We start from the raw sequence: 24,905 nt of genomic DNA, 5'->3' as shown, positions 1-24,905 counted from the left end.
GCCACCATCTGGTATAAAGTGTGGATCAAAATGTTGTTCATAATAATAATAAGCCATAACATTGCAATGACAACCTTTCCCTGGAGAAATTGACAGTGTTTGATAACAGTTACTCAGGTTCTTTTGTGTCTTAACTTTTGGATCATATTTTATCTTTCTCTTTGACACTTTTGACATTAAGTTAAAACACTCTGAACTGTTTCCTCCTGCGCACAGTGATCGCATCCCATTGTTTTTGCCAACTCTGCTTTAGTTTTTGTCTAATGATGCTCTTCATTTCCATCCCTTAATCCATCTCCTACCGCTTAGTCCTCCACATGCGGAAATGCAGTTGCTGGTACCAATCCCAGCTGACATAGGACAACCTGCATTTGTCTGGTCTTTCTTATTTATTAAAATAACATTGACAAATTATCAAACAATGGGAATAGAATGTTGAATCCACGAACAGCTCATTTACTTTTGTTACATTGTGGTCAGAATGAAAAATAGCTTAGCTATGGTAGTAAAATTAACAATTGTGTTAAAATGACACTTACAAGTTAAACTTATAAAACTGATTCAAACATTTCAGAAAATCAGGGAACAAATGGATATGGACATATGTTCACTGTCAGGTTTATTGCATCAATAAGTATACAGAAAAACAACAATGAAAAACGACAAACCACTAAGAAAATGTTTGAATTAAAATGCTATAGCGATGACGACCTTTCCCTGCGGCCTTGTTTGACCTCCGTTTTGCAGGATTGTCATGATCAGCTGAAAAACCTTTTTGTCATTGAGTAAAAAAGAAATGTTATTGGTGTAAACACATAAGAAAAAATGCAGGACCAAAACATTTTCATAAGGGGTATGGAACATTCCATAAGTGATAATAAGTGTTTTTCTCCACCAGCCAAGTGAACTTATTCACTTATTCGTATTTTAAAATTTTATAAATTCAATCCGATTTTGAGTGCTTTTTGCTCAGGTGTGTTTACATAGTTGGTGAAAAAAGATTGCCTATAGGTTGTGCTGAAAAAAAGGATATAAAACACTCTATGTTGCACGTTCTTCAACCCTCTGTATAAACTGTACATTTTAACATAGTCATGGAAAAAAGCAGCCACAATTCTCTGTGTTGTAAGGGTTAAAACACTATTTAGATATCTTAATATATCTAGATTTCTATAATGTGGTAGGCTGATGATCAAGGGGCCCCAAGTGGCTGCTTCGTTTTTTAAGTGCAGTTTCATTTGCATTTATACTTGCAGTGGTCCAAGAAGTCACCCTTGCAGGGGAATTGAACTGAAACTAATTAGTGATGATACAGGCATCATGATGGCATTAGCATATATTAGTGTATGTTCGGTTTCTAGAGCTTATGAATAAGCCTGCTTGGGCTATATGTGCTATTCAAGAGACTGGCGAAAGTAAATCAAGAGTATGTTAACTCTTAAAATTAAAATAACAAAGGAGAGACGCCTTTCTATATAAAAGCCAGCAACTACAGTGGCCGACAGGGGCAAACGCACTGCAACTACCCAAAACACATGCAGGAGGAGAAAGGAGCTGCATATTCACAAACGCTGCGGATTCCCAAAACACCGGCAAGTCCCAAAACATTTGCGTTTGTCCCTCTTGGCCAACAGAAACAACGGAGGCGTACTAAAAACGGAAGAGCTTGGGTCTGTGGGAGCACTTGTTTTCGTGCAGCTATACGACTAGCCGTTACGATGCTCGGGGACTACTTAATTCTTACTTTACAATTAAAAGACCTTTACTAAGAGGTTATCTGACTGCAATCAAGCTATCCGACGTGGAATTTTAACGCCTGAATCACTAAGGGATTTACGGTAAAAAGCCTGCAGCCAAGCTGATTTTTAAGGACATCGACGTACATGTTTTAAAAATAAAACACTCAGATCACCGTATCTACACGTTTGAAAGCACACCTCCTCGCAGCTGTGTCAGAGACCTATTAATCGGACATAAGCATCTGTACTGTATACATTGATATCTGATAGTATATTGTAAACCAGTTGTACTGTACAATGTTTGAAAAAAATTCAAATTAAAAGTCAGATTCGCCCCCCCAATACGAAATTATTATCAACTTTGAGATGGAATAAAAGCATACTTCTACTGCCGAATTGAAACACTGATCATAAAAACGGCAGGGTTATAGGAGGATAACCTCTTAATAAAAGTCTTTTAATAAAGTAACAATTAAGTAGTCCCTGAGTATCACTGGTGTTTTGGGACTTGCTGGTGTTTTGGGACTTGCTGGTGTTTTGGGAATCTGCAGTGTTTATGAATATGCAGCTCGTTTCTCCTCGTGCATGTGCTTTGGGTCGTTGCAGTGTGTTTGCCCCGGACACTTAGAGTTGATTTTGTGTACTGTAGCTCTCATAACACTGTGGCATAATATCTGTGAACCAAGTAGTCATCAAAACACCGTCACACACACACACACACACACACACACACACAGCCGTCACATTAGGCATCTGTGGCTGTTTTGAGCTGCTGCATTTCACTAATGTCTTTGGGACTCGCCGCCAGCTCCTTCCGTCCCTTCTGGAAGATGGCGGCGATCTCCTCAAACGTTTTCCCTTTGGTCTCGGGGACCCGAAGGTAAGTGAACACGGTGAAACCAAGAAGCAGCACTGCAAAAACGATGAACACATAACAGCCCAGCCAAGCCTGAAAAACAACAACACCAAAACAAATGAAAAGTCAGCAGGGTCCGTTTGCGTGATATTGTGTGTGTAGGTTTAGGACTTAGGACTGTTTACCTGTATATAAGAGAAGGTCATGCCTACAATGAAGTTGCTGGTCCAGTTGCAGCAGCCAGCCAGAGCAATAGCTGCAGGCCGAGGCCCCTGGCTGAACAGTTCTGCCACTATGAACCATGGGATAGGCCCCGGACCAATTTCAAAGAAAGCCACAAAGAGGAAGATGGCCGACATGCTGACGTAGCTCATCCACCAGAACTGACTCTGCAAGGAAGAGTCATGTGGGTGACTTCAAAATCATCAATTCACTTGTGTCACACACGTCTGCACAGGCAAATAACAAAAAGTGAATGACAGTTTTGTTGTAGCCATGGCAACTGAGCAGACGCAGACAAAAGAGATTTTACCAGACATTGAAAAATGTATACTTGCTTAATAGAATTGAACTTTCATTAAAGGAGCTTAAATTCCTCACACAACCTCCAGGGGCCCGGCAGGCTGACTTTTATTAAATGAAGTTTTCTGTTTTCCCAAAGCAGGAGTGGAGAGTGAGTGAGTGATTGTGCTAATGTCAGCGGACGAACCAGCTCCAAGCACAGCACGGAAACCCCACAAAAACACAGCGGCCGTGAGTCCGTGACGCTCACCCCCATGAGTGCAAGCACAGCGATGAGGCTACAGGTCAGTTGTGGCCACACGTGTCCCTGATGATTTTTATAACCTTTTTCATTTAGTCACTAATTTAATTCAACTCAAAGCTCTGAGGGTTTACTGTCTTTAATTATTGTAGCTTTTTGTCGTGTTTTTGTGGAGTCAATGAAACAAAATCCCAAATTGTGGACGGTAAAAGTGAACCTAACCTATACAAAAATGATGTGATAAATATGAATTTTATCAGAGTATTAGAGCCACGTGTAAAAAAAAATATTACATTACATGTCATTTAGCGAACGCTTTTATCCAAAGCGACTTATACTGAGACAATTCTGACTGAGATTAAAGTCAGAATTGTCAGATTAAAGTCAGAATTCCGAAATAAGTCAGAATTCTGATTTACAGTAAATCTCAGAATTCATGCCGTTTATTTTTTTATTCTGAGATGAAATCATTATTTGACTTTATGATGATGTGATGAATATTCATTTTCTCAACCCAACATTTGAAATATACGGAAGAGCATTATTCTGAGATTAAAGTCAGAATTCTCTTCCTTTCTTTCGTTTATTTGTGTTATTTTTTTTACACGTGGCCCTGATACTCTTCCGTAAGAATAGAGCGTCCAAAAAGAGCAAAGCTGCAAAGTCATTTGAAAACTGGGACGCTCACCACACAAGTGAAGCTCAGGTCAAAACGCTCATGCTCTGACACCGGGTTGAACGAACCTGGAAAGCGAGGCCCACTGTCATGATGATCGCACAGCAGCACATCCCTCCCAGGCCAACGAGAGTCAGGGAACGTCTGCCCGCCTTATCCACTAGTGCAACCTAGAACACACAGTAAACTGCTCAGCGGGATGTGTGTGTGTGTGTGTGTGTGTACAAAAGTGTGTAGCTACTCACAGACACCATAGTGAAAATTGTATTGATGACCCCGACTCCTATAGTGGCATAAACTGGCTGACTGATGCCCGCCTGAGTGAAGATGGCTGTAGAGAAGTAAAATATCTTGAAGGCAGAACAAAAAAGAGGTTTTCCATTACTGCACAGTCAAAACAGGAACAAATAAACAAGTCATTTCTATCAGGATATATATGATACAAATGTTGGAATAATAATAATCCTGGGGGTGTGTGTTTATAAGTCACTCTATTCAGATACAAAAGGCAGAGACGAGATTCATTTGCCACTCACTCCGTTGATGCCGGAAAACTGTTGCGAGAGATGCATCATGAGGGCAACGAAGAGCTGCTGTCTGTAGACAGTGGAGCGGATCTCCACAGAAATAAAGACACACAAGAACCTTGTCATTCATCTGTAGTGGATTTCTACAGCACATTGATGCACATACATTTTAGTTTAAGGCTGTGGTGCGTACATTTTATGTTATTTTGGTGCCTCCTTACTTTGAAAATGTTAGGTTTCTCTGAGTAGCACGAGTGAGTATTAATGTATAACTATGGACCACCATGTAACAAATAAAAGCCGGACATAAAGCTTTAATATCGCATCAACGACGGCTGTGACTGCTCTATGGTTGCTGGGTAATGTGGACATGTTGCACTTTCATGACTTCAAATGGAGACCTACCAAAGAAAGGAGAGACACCCTGGGCTCCTTGTCAGCCTCCTCTTTCTCTCTCCGCATTTCCTCTAGATCTGCGGTGGCGTCGTACTGCCCTTTAAGACGACACAGACCTGCAAAGAAACAACAACACGATATATCTTCAGCCAAGTGTACACAAACAGTTAACCCTGTTATTTATATAATTACATAATTACATTATAAAATAGAAGATATTTTTTGGTGTATTTACACAGATTAAACAAAAGAAGTAAGCAGTGCTTTGTGTCCATAGCTTTATTTATATACTGTATATATATATATAGATATATATATATATATATATATACTGTCTGAACACTGTCCTGCATGTTTTAGATCAGGGCTCTCAAACTCAAATGACCCGGGGGCCACTGAGTGTGTTTAGGGTCAGTAAAAGCTGTTGCGTAGGGGTGAGTGATATGAGCTTCAAATTATATAATAATATGCTATTTTTATTCCCTTTTTACATGTATTTTATTGCCTTGTATGAGCCTTCATAATCTTTGGTCCACTGTGATTGAAGCGCTTTACAGATAACCTTGGATTGCATTTGGAGAATTTCAAAATAAAAGCATGTGTTCTGATATTTTATTTCGTATTTATGATGCAAAATGAATCTATTCATTCGAAAAAACGTGCAAAAAAAAATTGACTTAATATAACTTGATACCGACATGAAATCGATGATCATTTGAATCAGGTGTGTTGGAGCAGGGCAACAACATCTAAAACATGCAGGGCAGTGTTCCCTGAGGACCAGGGTTGGGAAACACTGGTATGTATGATACAGGGCCACAAGGTTGGTGTAGTGGTTAGCACTCTTGCCTTTGCAAGAAGACCCGGGTTCTCCGGCTTCCTCCCACAGTCTAAAAACATGCAATATGGGGATCAGGTAAATTGGACACTCTCCTAGGTGTGAGTGTGAGAGTGAGTGGTTGTTTGTCTCTATGTGTGGCCCTACGATGGGCTGGCAAACTGTCCATAAAGATGGATAGATATATAATACAGTAACAGACATGACAGTGGATTGGTTACTTTACTATAGCTACAAAAAAGTGTATACTATGTGCTTCTGCATTGTCTAATAAAATGAGATATCACAAGATCACAAGACGAGTGTGATTCTTACTGATCCGAGCCTCTTCCTCCTCGCCCAGTATAATGAAAAGGTAACGTGGGCTCTCGGGACAAAAGGGTAGCAGAATGGACTGCAACACTGCCGGAGCTCCAGACAGACCAAGTAACAGTGGCCACATGTCATCATTACCGAGCACAAAGTCCAAGCCTATCACCTGCGAGCGCAGACGAATGCAAGTTCAGCGATAATATGTTTGGGGTGTTGTTTGGCTGCGCAACTCTGCTGTTGTTAAAGCCTCACCTGGCTGATTAGGATGCCAACGACAATAGCCAGCTGGTGCAATGTTCCCAGAGCCCCTCGGTAAGCCTTGGGTGCAATCTCTCCAATGTACATGGGCACGAGTCCTGATGTCAACCCTGAAAAACACACACACGTTGACAGGGATTATAGTGCACTACCTGTCTATGAATGGATTCAACTCTAAACTAAACTCACAAAGCAAGGCAATTTACAGTCAAGTGCATGTAAAGCAAAATGCAGATGCTCCTTTTTGACACATTATATATGCACTAGATGGATCTGTCCCTCAGGCTTGTATCCTTTTTTTTTATCCCCAGCAGGACCGAGGCGATCTGATGAGAAAAAAAATGTAATTTTTACCAACTATTTATACACACCTGAGCAAAACGTACTCAAATTTGTGAAATTTGGAAATACGTCACAGTTCAAAGTGCGCTTGGCTCGTTTTTATATCACTACTAAAAACGAATCATAACTTTGACTCAACAACTACATAAATCCTTTTTTTTTTAAAGCCTGAATATGTGACCTATAAACCCACACCCCCAGGATGTCCATATAAGGAGCTGTGTATTATTCCCACTGCCTATTATTACCATAGGTGCACCTATGGTTGGTTAATAAAGGGTTAATAAACAATTATATATTAAAAAAAAATTGTTCTGTATTGTTTTTCACCTTTTTTTTTTTTTAACTGATCACAAAAAAGGAAGGAAAGATCTATGGCAAGTATTTGATGTCGATGAGTATTCATTGAAGGTTATCGGACGTGCTTTACTATACCGCAGTAAAAGCCCATGACAGCACGGCCTGAGATGACCATAATGTGAGGTTTCCACATTCTGCACAGCCCCATCAGCAGTCCAGCAGCAACTGCCAGAACATTGACCATTAACATGCCTTTTACCCTGCATGTCAGGAGGAGACACATAGAAAGCAGGACGTCAGATGTTTATAAGATTGGTTCCCCCCCCCCTCCCCACTAATATTTACCTCTTTCCTTTCTCACCTTCCTTTCAGGTCTCCAACAAAGCCCACCAGAAAGGACGACAACACGCCGCCAATGGAGAAGATCGCCACGGACAGCGACCAGTACATGACCACAGTCGGATGTTGACCCACCTCGGGCAATTCTTCTTCTGTGCTGTTTTGCGAAAAGACAGCGGACTCCTCTGTCCAGACACCCAGGGAGCGGGCATAATTCTTTTCAATCACCTGTGACAATGACACCAGGCTTCACTGAACACAAACCACAGCTGCAAGTTGCTACAAATTATGCACAAATGACACCACTCTGATCCCTTTACAACCCTTTTATCCTCCACAGGAGGGTCGCGGTGGGAGCTGTGCCGATTTCAGCCGACATAGGGCGATAGGCGAATTGTTGGTGATCCGGTAAAATGCTCAAGACATTGTTGCCTATTTTTATGGGTGTAAACAATGTTGCCTACCGCCAAAAGGATACTGTTTTGGTTGCGAGTGTTGGGTGATGGGATTGTGTGATGTCGGCCATCAGATCTCTATTAAAGAAGACCTGAAACTGAGACCATTAAATGTAAGTTGGAAGTATAGGGTCATTTTCCCATAGACTTCCATACAAATTAAGTCCTTTTTTTTTTCCGCAGCAGCAGAGTCGCCCACTAGTGGCTATTCAGTATATTCTCACATCCTGATTCGCTTCACTGGCAAAATTAAATGACTGTATCTTATATTTAGTGTCCAGTTTACCTAATTGACCCCCATTAGTGCACGTTTTTGGACTGTGGGAGGAAGCCGGAGAAAACCCACGAGCACACACGGGGAGAACATACAAACTCCATGCAGAAAGGCCCTTGTTCCAACCAGTGCTCTTACACGGCTCTTCTTGCTGCAAAGGCATGAGTAATAACCACTACACCGAACGTGTAAAGTCTCATATCATAACTAGGTGTTCCTGTAATCAAATTAATTAAGTAATATAACATTTGAACCTGCCAGTTGTCTGTCATGATAATCTTAAAACCAATAAACCAATCTTGACATCAAAAACATTTCTGCCCTGTCCTAAATACAGTAGGTCAACTGTGGACCTGATCTTGAGCTACACGATTCTGGACATGGCTCTGGACACAAGATCAGGGATTGTAATCCACACGGGGACTAATGACGACGTGCCTCAGCAGCAGCAGTGCTCTCCGACTCCAGAGTTTCAGATGAAGCAACTCATTGATTGTGAAGCTAATCAGTATGCAGAGAGCAGAGCCATGTGTCAGAGTCAAAGATGAAAAAAAAAAATGGATAATGCAATTTTGCAGGATCAGGATGTGAGAATATGCTGATTAGTGGGCGACTCTGCTTGCTGCTAAGAAAATAACTTCATTTATATGGACGTCTATGGGACAATGACTCTATACTTCCAACTTATATTTTAAACATTTAATGGTCTCAGTAACTAGTCAACATCACACAACACTCAAACAATATCCTTCTGGCAGGAGGCAACACTGTTTACACCCATAAAAATAGGCAACACTGTATTGTATTGACAACAAATGAAGGTTTTACCGGATCAACAACGATTAACCGACCACAAGCTGCAAGAACTCCCAAACACGGGTTACGAGAAAATAATGACGTCATGACTTTTCTTTTCTCGCAGAATAGGAGTACGATACCGGTGGATTAGTTCGAGTTTACCTTCTGTGGCGCGTTGATGACTCCGAGGCTGTAGCCGTACTGCAGGGAGCCCAGAGCGGCTGTGAACACGGCCACGGCCAGTGTGCCCGATAACTGCTGCAAAGGTCAAAGGTGAGGACACACTGATATACACTGTAGGTCAGGCAGTCACACACGTGTTTAAACAGCCATTATTATAGTGAACGAAAACTAACAAAATAGCTGCAATAAAAGGGTAATAAAAGGGTTAGAGGTTTTTCTCTTTGTAAATTCATTTCATACATAATCTGTTTGGATTCATCTGGACATAAGGACAAACATACGTTAAACATACGATGTCAGAAAATGTTGATCAGTGTCTCTCAAACTCAATTCGAATGATTTCTTTGTTCTATGGAGCAAAGAAACCAGAAAATATTCACAGTTAAGAAGCTGTAAAATCAGAAAGAATCCTTAAAAACACACTAACCGATTAATCGATTGATTTAATAATCGATTCATTGTTTCAGCCCTAGTTCAACATACCATTGGTTATGTAGTTAACTGGGCTGAGATGGTTCATCGTGAGATGGTGAATCAGACCTCTAGTCTTTTATTGGGTTTATTGTTTGTTTGTTTTTAAATGTTGCTCATGTTTTTCCTCAGATGAGACATGAGGGATATTTCTTAGGGTCCAGGTGCGTTTTTGAGGGCTTTCCCGTGCCCCAAAACTCACAGATTTCTACGACTGCATCAGACCTGGTGAAAATGTACGTCTGAAAGTGGCTTAGTTCTAAAAACAAATGAAAACCTACTCGTTTTAAAAACAAAAAGTCTAAACTGTAATAACCATAACCTATAACTTAGTAGTCACAAATGAAGAGACATCAATAGATTCATAACTGTGTTATAGTGAGTGCGTACAGATGTTACACAGGTTTGTTTGTGCTCTAACGTCTATGAAGTCATTCAATAAAAGGAGTGACGAAGCACGACAGAGCCGACTCAAAGCTTCTGAGCATCTCTCACGGCTTAAGCTTCATTTTTTTCCAGCACTGTAGTGACCACAGGAACACATCCTTACACGACTCACAGGGAAGAGGTAACATTATGTCATGTAACTCCTTTTTAAATTCAAAACATCACTCTCGTGCCAAAGGATTCTCTTACCTTTGCTGACTCCATGCTGGGTCCAGAGAGACAGCCAGGAGGCTAATGATCAATGGAGCTGTGCGCTCAATCACGCTTTGTCCACTCACTAATCGACCGACACATGCATGACCACACGCACATGGACGCAAACAGCAGTGCTGCTGGCAGAGGAACCGACATGCAACGGGAGTCTTATTCCTCCTTTGTGCATTAACACATTTTGTCTCATTTAAAAGAAAATGATCAGAGTATGTTGGTGGGTAACACAGTCCAGAGAGATTACTGCCATTTCAGGTGCACTTTGATACAATTAATGGCAGTGTATCTCTCTATCTGTCACACACACACACATGCACACAGTGGCTGTTAATGATTGTTGAACTTCAGGGGTGGACAAAGTCTGAGGGTCGACACTGATAGAAAATGTGCATCGTTGCAAAAACAAACAAAAAAAAGGGCAGAAAAAAGAAAAACGTCACAGTCTCGCCAAACAACAACAACAAATGTCACAAAACCTCTGAGGTGTAATGCTCTAGTTTCATTTATTTCTCTCTTACAGCATCTCTTTTACAAAACAAATCAATCCCAGAACAGGAACATTAGTAATGTGCTTTGAAAAGAAAAAGAAAACGACAAGAATAAAGAATACAGTGGTTTTTCTATCTTTGAAAGGAGAGCGCTCAGTGAAATGACTGTCATGTCATGGTAACATTGCCCCAAAATTCACATATTATGCTCAGTTGTGCACGCACGCACACACGCACACAGGGAAGACTGGTGGCTTCTTCAGCTTGGTTCGTTATTGCTAAATGTTAGCCTGCCCCCAGAGATCAGTGAACCTAACGCAGAAACCGCTACTGCATGGATGTGCAAAAAGTACGGCGACGATTCTTCTCTGAAAACGCAAAAAATGTATTAATAATTGAACTAAATATTCAGGAGCGAAAATGGAACACTTTCGTCATGCGATGCAATGACTCCTTTCAGAGAACAAATCAAGTCTTAAGGTTGTTAATGTCACGTGTTAAGGTTGAGGACAATAACGCACGCATACACACACACACACACACAAAAACAAAAAAATGTGTAAACTAAACCGCATAGGCAATAAAATCCATTGATTATAAAAAAACGAGCGGTGACCTCTCGGCCTGGTTTTAGTCGGTTACGTCATACGCTTGGCACCGTACGCACACAGTTGGGAGGCCAAAATCAGGAGAGCCAATCACAGCTTTCACAACACACACACACACACACACAGTACTCCCGGTAGCTCATACCCCGCTGTGACGCGGGCGCGAGTAGCCGGAATATTGTTGTCTTCAAGGCAACAGAATCATCCGCCAATATCGAAGAAGATAACTCCATAAACCTGCTTGTAAACACACTCTCTCACACACACACACACACACACACACACTCACAGAATGACTGGACTTTGTTTTGTCGACATTTTCTTCAATATCCTACGATTCCTGATTTTAGAGACGCGTGTGCTGTACAATTCATCGAGCTTCAATTAAGACTAAGCTGACCGCAAAAAGTGCTACACAGAAAAAGGAAAGACGAAAAAAACAGAAGAAGAAGGAGGAGAAGAAGAAGAATGAACACAATAACGTGCGCATTGTTCATTTTAATGTTACAGTATACCTGATGCAGCACCTTCAGAGAGGAGTGAAAAGTGTGTGTGGGGGTGTGGGGGGGGAGATAAGTGAAAGGGAAAGAGGAAGACGGGAGAGAAAACACTTCATGGACCAGTGGTTTCATATTAAAGGGACATGGACATCGTCTTTGCATACTATGTCTACCTGCCTACGACGGCAGAGTCTCGCCGCATCTCTATCAGCAATCGAACACCAAATCACAACCTCGAGGAGGTGCAGGAGGAGGAAGGGGAGTGACAGGAGGAGAAGGAAAATCAATACCCGTCGTCCCTCGGCCGGCCCCCCCTTTTGTGCTCCCTCACATCCAGAGGAAACTATTTAAATTGATATCAAATCGTAATTCCGCCGATGAGGGCAAGATCTAACGGGAAGAGAGGAAGGAGCAGAGGAGTATTCTTCAACAGCTGTGGAATGCACTGGTCCGTTTTGCGGGGGGGAGAGAGACTAAAAAGGAGAAAGAGTTACAGACAGACAGACACTGAAAGAGAATATTTGGAGAGTTAGTGGCACCGGTTTGCCAGTCAGTTGTGTATCAATGGCTTCTGCACGACCAGACATAATCTTCTGGACACGACCTCTTCACTTAGCACACGCGTGTGTTGTCGTTTTTGTGGTTGTTTTTTTTTCCTTACATCATTTTTTTTGGGTCTCTCCAGTGTTAAAATAGTTCACTCGCGGCCTCTCGGGGAGTCGCGTTCGCTTGTGTGTGTGACGTGCCGTGGGTGGGGCCTAAGGTGAGTCGGCCCTGGTCGGGCCAACAGAAGAGTGAGGCAGAAGAGGGGACAGTGGGAGGAGCCATCACCAGTTCATCATAGAGTTTCTGTTGAGAGTCATGAAGAAAACTTGGCTGCTGCCTCCCGAACGCACCGATGCAAAGAACACCTATGGAGAGAAGGACGATACAACGAATTATTGGCAGAGTATAACTGCTTTGAGTTCATTGACCATGCTTTCCATGTTTCTACAGCAGCCGGAGCATGTGTTTCAGGTTGTGAAGCAGAAGTTTATTATTATACGGCTGTGCGTCCTACCTTGTCGTTCCGCTCGCAGAGGAACTTGAGTCTCTGGGCCCTCTTGTGCATAAAGACGCCGTCCAGGTGACCCGTTTCCACAGAGCGGATCTCTATGGCTTTCTCACCCCAGCCCATAATCTGGTTGGAATGAATGTAGGCTGGCAAAACGGGAGACACATAAATGGCACATGAGCGATTTTTTTAACTATTAGAACCTTCTGCCGACACGCTAAAATGGACCAAATTCAATCTTTTTAAAAACAAAATAAAATACAACAGAGTTGTGTCTGCATGATTTAAGTGCAGCATCTTATTTGCATCTTCAAAAACTAAAACAGTTGCAGTTGTTTTCCATGTCGGGGGGGGCATACCAACAGAGGTAGGCATCTCTCCCCACTGAAGCACCACGTCCTTTGTGATCCGACCGTAGGTGTTCACGTAGACGCCCTCGTCCTCGTAACACAGCAGCATCTCCATCCCGTCGGTCTTGGGCAGCACCACGATGGCGTGGGGCGTCACCTGACTCTGGATCTGATGCGAGCAAAAACATTTTTGAAAAGGGCTTTAATCTAATCTGCCACGATGGACGTCAGATTAAAAATATTGCTGGTGTTAACACCGCTACACGAATCGGTCTGACTGTGGACTATATTAGTGTGTGTTTAATCCTCTGAAGAGCAGTTTGGAAGGAGCGTCTGAGAAGCCTTTTTTCCCACATAAACTGCAAAAAAAGAGGCCAATATTAGCCCTTTTCTACAGCGTTAATGAACAGAAAGAGCATTAGAAGTGGCGGCACACATGTAGACAGAGGAGGAGGAGGAGAAGACACAGAGCGTAGTCCAGGGACCACGACTGCACTAACATATGATGAGCAACAACTCATGACTCATTAGGTGGTGAAAAAACTCATTTTTGGCCACAAGGATGATCCACATTCACACAGGAACCCCCCAGTTTGTACTTCAGGCATATTTTAGTGTATTTTATTTATTTATTTTCATTATAATTGTTGTTGTTGTCTCCTGAAGATGGAGACGGCCACCTAGAATGTCTATATAGACATTCACTGCATTCAGACACATGATAAAGACTGTTGACAGAATTCAGGGTATATACTGTATATATATATAAATATAGATATTTTGAATTTTAATCCGGTCTATGGTCTTCAAAGAGTCCTCGATATGATCTTGTGTGTGTGCACAGTGGGATTCTGGGATTGTGAGGATACAGTACACAGGCAGATTAGATGTTAATCTCCCGCTGCCTTGGAAACATGCGGCGACAGCAGAGGACAACATTTCTTTGCTGTGCATTTTGAGTTTGTGTGGATCAGATACATTAATGACCAACATCTAAAAACAACAAACTTTTCACTTTTAATGGGGAGAATAAAGTTGCTTTAAGAGCAAATCGGGGAAACAAATGTCTATTACATTCATGAAAATGAGCTCATGCAATGATGATGAAGTCAGTAGGGCAGCGTGTAGATCTACTTAAAGTACCTAAAAGGGATACTTTTATAGTAAAAGTACAAGTATCTTAGCAGGAAATAACTTTGGTAGAAGTTGAAGTCAATTTCTTTTGTTATATTACTTTAATTAAAGTCTTAAAGTTCATGACATTTACTGTACTTAAGTATCAAAAGTCATTTTCTGACATAAAGACAGGCTTTAGCCATGGTGGCTCAGTGGTAGGGCGAGTTGTCTTTCGACTGGAAGGTTGTGGGTTCAATTCCTGGCTCTGCTCGCGAGATCGTAAACCCATCATTTTATGTTCATTTCCGTGACGTCTACCGTGGCCAAGATGGATTTTTTTCACGCTAAACCAAATGCATTAATGCACTAACGAACTGCGCTGTGAACACAGCAGTGAAAAGGAAGCAAAGGACACGGTACTTTCTGTGCACTTTCTCTGGACCTAGTCTAAAGGAGCAGACGGCAGGACATCACCTTTATCTGCAAAGGAGAGAGGAGTGGAAGCACAAATGAAACGTGAAAAACACAGCAAGACATTCAGAGTTCATGAATATTCTTTCCTTATGAAAACCCTCGTGAGTTTGCTGCGTGGATACTTGTTTACATTCGTGGGTTTGGGTATGAAAAAGTACCGATGGTCCACCTACTGGGCACAAACCACCTCTGAATGTGGTTTTTGTGATCCGATTTTGTGCAATCTTGCTTTTCTTTGCCTGTTTTCCTTTCTCAGGGTTGTCTTTTGATTATCCACGTATTGCATTCATATTTTATGTTGCTGCTTACTTCATTTATATGTCATATAATATATTGTTTGCATGTACGAATGAAACTAGGTTGGATGTTAATGTGTAGAGCTTTGATTCAATGACGACGCGCACACACACATACACACACACACACACACTTACATGTGAGGGGATGTAGATGTCGTAAGGGTTGCCCGAGTCTACGTCGACGACATGGAAGCCCACGCTGGAGCCGTAGATGACTTTTAACCGCTGACCTTCCTCCACCGTCAAGTCGACCAGCTGGGGGCGGTGCTGCAGCTCAGTGAAGGACTGAAAAAAAAGAAAAGAAGACGAGGGGGAATGAGGGATAGCAGATATGAAGTTAGGGGCGTGGAGTGGAAAAAGACAAAGTGAGAAGCCAATGGAGTTCAGGAGTTTCCTTCCATACCTTGAAGGCCATAAACTTGTGGTAGGGTTTGGGAGCCCAGGCGTAGATTTCCACCGAGTTCTTCAGAGCGATAACCAGAAATTTGATCCGCTCGTATTTTACTGGAAAGGAACAGGCACACGTTTTTGGTTTAATTCAAAATGTTTGTCACTTCTCAGCACGTATATGCATTTGAACGTACATAACATTTCATTTAAATAAAAGGTGATGCTTTTTAATTTCACTCAGGATCAAATCTATCTCTAAATATCTGACATTTATCACATCGATTGATATATGATGTGAAAAATCCATACGTTAGAATAACAAAAAGGGACCACGTTTCGGTCTCCATGACGCGGTCAGTGCCAGAAAAAGGTCCAAAATACAAGAACACACACACACAAACACGCGGTATACACATAAACAATCCTTACCAACTTTATAATGCACACACCCCTCCAGCTCTCCCACGGTAATCCAGCCCTGCTTCTTTTCCACCTCAGGGTCGTTGTGTAATATTCGGTTTCTCAGCCAGGACAAGTAGTAGACGCGCAACTTGTTCTTTTTCCCTAAGAGAGAGAGAGAGAGAGGGAGAGGGAGAGAGAGAGAGAGGGAGAGAGAGAGAGAGAGAGAGAGGGAGGGAAAGACAGCAGGAGAAAGAAAGGCGAGACACCGAATTTATTGGATTGACATGTCAAAATGAATGAAAGACCTATCCAGCTGTAAACTGTAAACATTATACCTCAATATAACAGACTCCAAATGTTCTTGTTTGTTTTAAATAATAATAATAAACTTTATATATATATATATATATATATATAGTACCTTTCAAAACACAAGTCCTTTACAAGCCGTATAATAAAGGGAAAACAAAAACAGACGGCAATCACAACATAAAACAGAACGTAATCAAACAATAAAAGCAGTAAAAACACAAATCAAAATCACAATAAAAGTCCCGTAAAAGTGCACTTGTAAAAGGGATTTATAAGAGGATAATGAAAGTAGGCTATTCTCAGTGGAACTGGGAAGGCCAGTGGATGAGTTTTTAAAGACAAGAATGACAATTCAGATTATGACCGGGCACACGTGGCGTTAAAAGGTCAACAATGTATTTAGGTGCATGTCCAAAGAGGGACCCTAAAAGCTAGCAGTAAAATCTTTAAATCAGTTCTAAAAATGGACCGTTTGACGCTGAAATGGTAGTCATGTGTGAGACCTACCAGATATTGTGACTAATACATTGAGACCCTCCAGCACGTCCATCTGCAGGAAGCGGCGCCTGGTGATGAGGTTGTACACTTTCCCCTGTCCACTGCGGTCAAGCAGCATCAAGCCATTCTCCGTCCCGACCAGTAAGTTGACGCCTGAACACAACAAAAAAAAAGAAGCTACAGCGACATGAAGGTTTTCCTTTTGTTGTGGGACGAACGGAGGTTGCTCCCTCCTACCCCAGAGTGCGGCGCACAGGATCTCAGAGTTGAAGCGCTTCTTGTACTTGCGGATCTCGGGTGTGTCGCTGTGGGGGCGGATGTTGGTAGGGTTCACGTTGACCACGGAGATCTTTCTGGCTTCGTTTAGTCTGGCCTGCTCCTGCCTCAGCAGCTCGTTTGCAAACATGGCTAGGGCATCACAGAAGGGAGAGTAAGTGAGTAAAACGAATGTGCATATTTCAGCAAAATGATGTGACAAACGAGACAAATACCTGCCGCTGAGTTGTCGTCATCGTCATTTTCACTTGGGGAGGTCTGATAGACACGTGGATCGACAAATGGCGTAAAGGATGCTTTCGAGCCACTAATACCAAACTGTTTGGGGGGAAAAAAAAACAGGAATAGTGTTGTGTGAATATACAAGAATTTAAATCTGGTATTTCACACAAAAATGGACATAGTCTTTCGGTTTAAACCAGAGACAGTTGCACAAAGAACCCAGTTTGAGTGGAACTCTGTGGAAACACGGGCCCTAATTAATTAAACTTGATTTATAACATCTCAAACACTAGTTTCGGGTCTTCTGCAATAGAACACGACGTCACTTTTGTAAATGATGCTACAAATGAGAGGTAAATGAACGATTAAGCATAGCACACGTGAGTAAACATTGGTGCGATCGACAGCTCCACTTCCATTTTTACAGAACACATATGTGTGGATTTCCTTTCAACTCAGTGAGAGACGGATATTAGCATGTGTGGTTGTGTGTGCACCTCTGCCATGTCACTAAGTTCCTGCAGGGCGCTGGTGGGCGTAGCTGAGGGGGAGTGGCTCTGCTGTACCAAGTCGGGGAGGTTGCCGTGGTTGCCGTGACTTCCAAAGCCGTTGCTCTCCGTGTGACCTCCTCTCCTCCTCTCTTCCGCCTGCAACAGAACGAGAAAGAAGGGTGCTGACATGAGACAGGATAAGATGATAAGATGCAGAATAAAAGTGTCAATGAACACACTGAGTGGAGTGGGAGTGAAGACATTTTGGCTGGTCCTCACGTTCTCTCACCATTTCAGTTAGAATTGGGTTTAATTTAGGGTTAGGGTTAGGCATTTAGTTGTGATGGTTAAGGTTAGGATAAGGGGCAAGGGAATGTTTAGTGTGTCTATGAGGCTCACTTCCTCACTTCCAATGCTGCACAAACCTGTGCTGTGTGTGTGTGTGTGTTTTATTTAGTACCTCTCTCATCACTTGAGTGCTGTCCTTGGAGCTATTATAGGCCTCTCCCAAGGAGTCCTCCGTCAGCCCTCCATAAGACTCGCCACTGCCCTGCACTGCTGGCCTGCAACACACACACACACACACGCACGCACGCGCGCGCGTAGATGTCAATGCAAATGGACGGTGATGGAAACAGGGTATACGGCGAGAAACAGACGGGAGGCGCTTACATGATGCGTGGGATGTCACTAACAGCAACGGTCCCGTCGTGACCCACCGTCTCCCCGTCCTCGTCGCTGCTCTCTGACTCGTCACTCGAGGACGAATAGTCGGTCACCTTCATTAGAGGAAGAGAGGGCTACAGATTGCATGAATGCTGACATGCATATCCAGTTACTCGTTACAAAGTTGATCAGTGTTCTTGTTTTGTTTGATTGTAAATAGACATTATTAGAATAATGCTATTCTTTGTTCACAGTACCTTGACTGGGGGCCTGGTGCCCTCCTCTACCCTCAGTTCTCGGAGTTCTTTAGCCAGTGCACTTAGGTCCTATAAAGAAGGAAAGAGGAGGAGGAGAGAGAACAACAACGTCACTCACTTTGGGGTCACCAGAAACTAAGAGGCCAAACCACATACAAGAGTGAAGGGAGCAGAGAAGGGCGAAGCGTTAGACAAGCCATCAGCATCATGTCACGAGGACAACTGATTTGTCATCCCATAAAAACATCAAGAGTGCATATCTGAGAGCATTTTTTCTTCAAGTAACACTAAAAGGAGCACTTTTTATCTCTCACAAGCAACTATTATGAACACGTCTGATATGCAGATAATCAGGCTTAATGAACTCATAGAGTGCAGCATCGACCTCATCAAGCTCCTCTACCCCATCATTTCATCTCCTTCCTCCCTCTCCCAGTCAAAACCGAGCCAATGGATCAGACCAAATCATGCACATGGAAGTTTGGGGGGGGGTGGGGGGGATGGGCTTACCAGCTCCTCCTGACCAGTAACCGTGACAACAGTAAAACAGGAAAAGAGATTTAGAGAGTGTTCAGGTGCTTGGTTCCACACACACACGCGAACACACCGCATGCATGCATACACCGTCCACATACGCCGTCTGAGGCATGTGTGTAGAAGCACACATGCACTGCCATCGCTACGGCAACCCGATACTTCAAAGTTAACAGAAACGGCAAAACGTCGTCTTTTTTTTGTGTGTGTGAAAATTCCACCATGCCGCACGCAGTTCAAGAGAAGGGCTCTGCAGTTTCAAAACAAGAGGGAAAACTAGGGTCAGGGAAAGAGGACTCGGGCGTCACTAACCTCATCTATGGCTTTCTTATAGCTCTGAAGAAAGACAGGTGAGAGAGAGAGAGAGAGAGAGGCGGACAGAGACAGAGAGGAAGAGAAAATAGAAGGACAGACAAAAAAGAACCAGATGAAAAGAAGAAAAAAGGATAAGAGAGCTGTAGAAGATTCCCTGAGAGGAGATCGCTTTGACAGACAGTGATTGAGTGAGTGTATGTGCCGTGTGACTCACAGCAGGTCGGCTGGGTCTGGCTGATTCACGGCCCTCTTCCGGTTTGGACTTTGCCTCCTGATTGGCTCCTGGAGGAGACGAGTCCTGCTTGGGTTGACCTATCGGAGAAGAAAACTTTTTAAAAAGCTTAAATTTAAGTTCCTAAATTGAAACGTCAATTTTGTGCTTTTTATGACGTTTTCCCGCTTGAAGCCATCTGTCTTATCCTTATATATATATATATTTTGCAACCGAGCCCCACTTCAAAGTAGTAATAGAAACCAAACATTAAGGACAACACTTCTACATCTTCCCTCTGTCAAGAGCTTCAAACTCAAATTATCCCGGCGAGCGGATATCCTGCAATATTCTTGTCTTCTCTAGCCTTAATGTTCACTTCTTCTCAGGCTCAGCTGCCTGAGAAGAAGTGAACATTAAGGCTTTTGCTCTGAGGAAGGTAGCATTTAAAACCCTCGCACATCAAGTCACTGACATCAGTGGATGCTGCAGGAGTTCGAGTCCACTTCTTTATGTTCTGTATTTGCCAGAGGGAGATCCATGCATATCTTAGACATCCCTGCGCCATGGTGTTTGACACATCCCTCGACACCTCTTTCGACATCAATCCCTCTCTTCCGCCTCCCTCGAGGCCGAGGGCAACAGGGCAGATCGGACAGGTTGATCAGAGCAGAACTGTGACTGACAACACCGCCCCGAAACAAGCTGGAGCGATGTCGGTGCATGTAGGCGCTTGTGCGCGCGTTAGTTTGTAATTGTCAGCATGAATATGTGTTTCGGGGTGAGCGTTTGTACCTCTTCTCTCGACCGAGCCTCCCTGAGATGAAGGGGAGGAGGAGGAGGAGGAGTTGGAGGAGGTTCTTTGCAGCATGGCATCTAAGGAGAGCTCAGAGCGTCTCAGGTCCGGGTTACTATAACAGAGACAGACATATTTCTACAGCAGCCCCAAAAAGACAAACCAACCGTGCTTTTCTCTTGACAAAGCAAATACAGACAGAATTAGGCAATAAATGTGTCCTCAGTTGTGCAGCTTGCATGCCATAATAACACAAGCTCTACCTGGCCCGTATGAGCTGTGAACCTGTGCGAGGGCCTAGATCCGCTCCTCCGTTCGGGGAGTTCTTCCTGACGAGAGCTGGGGAGATGGATGTGGTCCTTTGGGGGACCTGGAGATGAAAAACAGAAGGTCAGGATAGGGGTACGTAATCACCGAGCAAGACAGTTAAAAGCTATTTTATCATCAAACTATCTGTATGACGGTGATGACGGTAAATTGGCTGTTGTTGCTTTAAATACTCAATATGTGGAGAATTAGGGTTAAACTATCTGAGTCAAATATCTAACTGTGATTCTGTGTGAAATTATCGAGGCTGCAGTTTAGAAACTCATAGAAATTCATATCATAAAGATCTCATCCTTGATATTTCTCTCTGTGTGTTTCAGGGCTGAGTGTAGGACACTTAAAAAGCTGCTAAACCATCTCTCAAAGCTCAATTTCACCAAATGCTTTAATGTCATTTGTATATCATTGCTATTATGGTAACACCTTACACTGCAGTGACAACATAGTAAAAAGAAAGGGGAAAAAGTGATTCTAATGGAATGTCTAACTTGGTCCTCCTGATGGTTCTCTGACCTTTGGTGGAAGGTCCTCCTCTCTCAGCCAAGCATTCCTGTCCCGATCCCTGTCTCGTTCCCGGTCGCGTTCCTCCCTGCCGGTGACGCGCAGCTGGGGTCCGGGGTTGTCAGACGTGGGGTCCGAGTTTTGCCGAGGCATCTCGGGCCGCGGGGACACTGCGCTCACACCCTCACTCAGGGCTGAGCCCGTCTGGTCCTGCAGAGACTGAGAGCCAGACATGGAGCTGGAGTGGGTCTTCACTGGAACCAGATGAGCCATCTGAGGGACACAGGAATGGTAAGTGGTTTGGATTTATATAGTGCTTTTCTAGTCCTGATGACCACTCAAAGTTTTGCCATTCACCCATTCATTCCATCACTCTTTCATACCCATTCACACACTGCCAGCACAACCGTGTAGTGGAGCCAGGAATCAAACCCCAGACCTTTGAGTTGAAACTCAAAGGTCTGGTCACTGTCGCCCAGGACAACGTGAAGGGACAGCGTCAGGTGGACAGAAATAGGGTTGAGCATGGCCAGGACAGAGATTCAGAAGAAAGAACGTTTAAATGAGAGATGAGAAGTTGGAAAAGCGTGCAGAGGCAAATGTTTTAGGAAAGATAATGTGGTAAAACTAGAAGAAGAAGAAGATGGAGTGATGGGGTAAGTGGGTCTGTGTAAAGAAGGTAGAGAGAGATCATCATAGGAAGAAGAAACACCAAGGATGAAAGTACAGCAGAGTAGGAAAGTAGGAAATTAAAGGTGCCACATGTAAGAAATGTATTATAATACATTTTTAATGACCATGAAGGGGAGTTAATGACTGACATCCCTTAATAGATCATATATGTATATATAAGTATATATACATATATATGTGTGTATATATAGCAGATGCTTACTTTCAATCTCATATAATTTATAAATTGTGGTTGGAGATTTGTAAAGAAGAAATGATGAAGAAGTTGAAGAAAAAAAGAACGAATGACAGAAATGTGAAAGAGAGAGAGAGAGAAAGGCACTTTCATTGCTTATTTAATTAAAGACACAGGGAGAAAAATAGATTTGGTATTAATTGATTAACAATACCAGTCACAAGGAAATACACCCACTGCCCACACATGCACGCGCACACACACACACACCTGTGGTTCGATGGAGCGGTGAATGGGTGGGGTGCGGGCAGGCTGCATGCCCCCGCTGCTGAAGGACTCGGATCGGGGAGGGAGGGAGGGGTCAGAGATGCGGTTGGACACTTTGTGCTGCAGCGCTGGCGAGCTCTGCCTGTTCAGCTTAGACCGCTCCTCCACCTGGGACGGGTCACACACACCACGGTCACTCACAGCGCAGCCCGCAGCGCAACCGACCACTACACTTGCACCACCGAGGTTATTAGTGCCATGCGTCCCACTGAGCCACCGGACAGCCTTAACGTCATCCACCTCTGTGGGACAGAGTCTATGGAGAGGAATTTAGGTAAAATGTTGTTGCACCTGTGAAAATGTGTTTGACGTTTGCTTATTTTGCCAGATTTTGTTTTGTTCTAAAGTGATGTACTATGGCTCAACAGATACATGAGAACTCACACAAGTGACTGTGAGTGTTCCAGGTGCATCAGGCAAGACAAAAACTCAATAATGTGTTTGTGTTGCTGTACCCCCGTCTTTCCTTTGAAGGACAACACCACTCCAGACTTCACGGAATTCATAGTACACGAGGGAAAAAAAAGGCAAGGTGATGACACCGCCGTTTAGATTTGGCTCCGTGTGAACCACCCTCTGTGTTTGGATTATCTTTGTCTTTGATCCCAGAACCATCTGTTCATGTGCGATACTGTATGCGCCTCTACACTTCCCACATGAGGTCGAAGAGTTAGCAGGTCCGATGGCCGGGAGGAAAGGTCCAAAGGGGTCTCTAGTGATTCAATAACCATGGTTCTCAAACTGTGGTGCGAGTGCCACCAGTGGCACACGAGCTTCCTCTGGTGGTACTTGGAGGAAAATCCGAAATGTGCTTCCACTGTATGTACCAGGGTATGTGATCGGAGTGGAGCTGAAGAATTTTGACCGGAGTAAGTAGAAAATAAGAAGAATTTAAATAAATAAATAATTAGGGTCCCCTTATCTCTCGCTCCATCTTAATCTAATTTCACTAAACCAGTCTAAAGCATAAGGTGAGGAAAAGAGAGCACTTTGAGAGCCCAATATTTTCTCAGGTGGTACTTGGTGTAAAAAGTTTGAGAACCACTGGTCTGCAACGCACTACATTATTTTGTACGAAAATATCCATAGATTGGATTAAACGCAAATGTACACATACAGAAACCGTGTTCGACTGTCGGTGCACTTAAGCACTCGAGGGACAATAGCGCCCACTGAATATCTGTGTGTGTGAGCAAGGCAGAAAGCTCTGCTTGCCAGGGTAATCAGATTATCAGATTATCTGCTGTGCAGCAAGAGAAGGCCTCCGAGGAATGCCCTCACTTGCCGAATCACACTCCTTTTTTTATTACTCTGAACAATCTACTCAATGGTCTGTGGAGGGTTAAGTCATGGCACAGAGCACAGTGTCAATACACCCTCCCCCAGGTAAGCATGCATGTGCAATGAGAGCTTTTGCCTTTGGAGGCTTTCGGATGGTCTGTGTCATTTCCTGAATCTGTTGTTAGTCACCAGTCAACTACTGGGTGGCAGAGAAGTTCATGAGTACTTTGTTAAAGACACAAATAATTGACGATGGAAGAAATGCTTCAGAAGAACGACTGTTTGATCTGTGGAGGCAGCACACGATCAAGGTTAGCCAAAGCATCAGCTGACCCTACAAGAGACAGAGAGAGAGGTTCCTCTTAGAGGATCCAACAACAGAAGAAAAACCTTCTGGGTCGTGCTGCTTCTGTTTTAGAAGACCACCCAAAAGCTCTTTCTGCTATGGCAGAGGTTCTACAGACACACAGACGGAACATTAGGTTATTTATGACCACAGCTGTGTCTATTTAAGGAAAGGACACAGGTACGTGTTAGACAGGTAGACAGAATGACATCCATTGAGGGGTCCTGGTTGGGGGAAAATGATCCCATCACCACTTGGCCAGAAACCATCACCATCAAGGTTGTACTTGATTGAGGGGTTGACTAACCTAAAGGGAGGTCGGAAAAGGTGTCTTTCTCTGGTGATGTGGACATCAATATATCCAGAAGAGGGTTTGCCGTGGTGCATTCTGGGGTGTGGTTAAGTGATTATGGTAATATTAGTCGAAGCATGCGTACGAGCACCCCTCCTTTAGATTGTAGCTTGAGTAGACAATAATATCAGCCAAATTATTTATAGAGATTGTAGATATTTGTGTGTGTGTGTGTGGCGTGTGTAATCCAAAAAGAGTGCTAAGGAAAGGGGGGTAATGATGAGCAATGAGTGAGAGCGAAGATGCACTCGAAGAATCTGGAGAGCAAAACAACTACGTGTTTGGTGGAGCGGCTACTCATTAGACAAAGCTCAGCCAGGTTGTGTGTGAGCATGTCTCGAAAAGGTCAGACCTGCACAACACACCTCATCCCTCCATAAGAGAGGGAGCAAGAAAAAAAAAGCAGAGGTTGTTATCAGGGATTTGAAGGAGGATGCCACTGCTGCGGTCAGATGAGTAG

General features: G+C 43.3%; 2 protein-coding genes across 23 annotated transcripts in view; both read right to left on the bottom strand.

The window, feature by feature from the left end:
* Positions 1-602: 602 nt before the first annotated feature.
* On the bottom strand, positions 603-10,500 carry slc2a2 (solute carrier family 2 member 2). 3 transcript variants are annotated; one of them, XM_044047880.1, is made up of 12 exons: positions 10,164-10,500; positions 9,036-9,128; positions 7,369-7,574; positions 7,143-7,267; positions 6,360-6,475; positions 6,111-6,273; positions 4,967-5,073; positions 4,571-4,651; positions 4,280-4,384; positions 4,103-4,204; positions 2,781-2,984; positions 603-2,688 (listed from the first exon to the last, which is right to left on the bottom strand). In XM_044047880.1, exons 1-12 carry the CDS (start codon positions 10,176-10,178, stop codon positions 2,485-2,487), a joined length of 1,521 nt encoding a protein of 506 aa, XP_043903815.1. In that variant the 5' UTR covers positions 10,179-10,500; the 3' UTR covers positions 603-2,484. The 3 variants fall into 3 exon arrangements, with proteins under 3 accessions (XP_043903815.1, XP_043903814.1, XP_043903816.1); XM_044047879.1 differs by having other exon boundaries at positions 9,036-9,131; positions 10,164-10,499; XM_044047881.1 differs by lacking the exons at positions 9,036-9,128; positions 10,164-10,500 and having other exon boundaries at positions 7,353-7,413.
* A 549-nt stretch (positions 10,501-11,049) lies between these two features.
* tnika (TRAF2 and NCK interacting kinase a) overlaps positions 11,050-24,905 on the bottom strand; it is a 52,433-nt gene continuing 38,577 nt past the window's right edge. For 4 of the 20 annotated variants that reach the window (XM_044047856.1, XM_044047864.1, XM_044047863.1 and 1 more), the window contains 21 exons: positions 22,410-22,574; positions 21,284-21,544; positions 20,707-20,813; positions 20,443-20,558; positions 19,651-19,748; positions 19,434-19,457; positions 19,098-19,106; positions 18,588-18,656; positions 18,337-18,443; positions 18,125-18,227; positions 17,671-17,820; positions 17,167-17,269; positions 16,913-17,083; positions 16,685-16,828; positions 15,893-16,027; positions 15,477-15,577; positions 15,209-15,358; positions 14,775-14,780; positions 13,194-13,353; positions 12,841-12,980; positions 11,050-12,691 (listed from right to left, as the gene is read on the bottom strand). In XM_044047856.1, the coding sequence (XP_043903791.1) occupies positions 12,608-12,691; positions 12,841-12,980; positions 13,194-13,353; positions 14,775-14,780; positions 15,209-15,358; positions 15,477-15,577; positions 15,893-16,027; positions 16,685-16,828; positions 16,913-17,083; positions 17,167-17,269; positions 17,671-17,820; positions 18,125-18,227; positions 18,337-18,443; positions 18,588-18,656; positions 19,098-19,106; positions 19,434-19,457; positions 19,651-19,748; positions 20,443-20,558; positions 20,707-20,813; positions 21,284-21,544; positions 22,410-22,574 (2,403 nt within the window). In that variant the 3' untranslated portion in view covers positions 11,050-12,607. Of the gene's footprint in view, positions 12,692-12,840; positions 12,981-13,193; positions 13,354-14,774; positions 14,781-15,208; positions 15,359-15,476; positions 15,578-15,892; positions 16,028-16,684; positions 16,829-16,912; positions 17,084-17,166; positions 17,270-17,670; positions 17,821-18,124; positions 18,228-18,336; positions 18,444-18,587; positions 18,657-19,097; positions 19,107-19,433; positions 19,458-19,650; positions 19,749-20,442; positions 20,559-20,706; positions 20,814-21,283; positions 21,545-22,409; positions 22,575-22,668; positions 24,835-24,905 lie in introns of those variants that run through there. The other 16 variants (XM_044047859.1, XM_044047870.1, XM_044047874.1 and 13 more) reach the window with 9 other exon arrangements.

This window comes from Solea senegalensis, linkage group LG16, assembly GCF_019176455.1.
Source record: "Solea senegalensis isolate Sse05_10M linkage group LG16, IFAPA_SoseM_1, whole genome shotgun sequence".
Classification (NCBI taxonomy): domain Eukaryota; kingdom Metazoa; phylum Chordata; class Actinopteri; order Pleuronectiformes; family Soleidae; genus Solea; species Solea senegalensis.
Note: the sequence above shows the minus strand (reverse complement) of the source record. Positions and strands in the feature narration are given on the sequence as shown.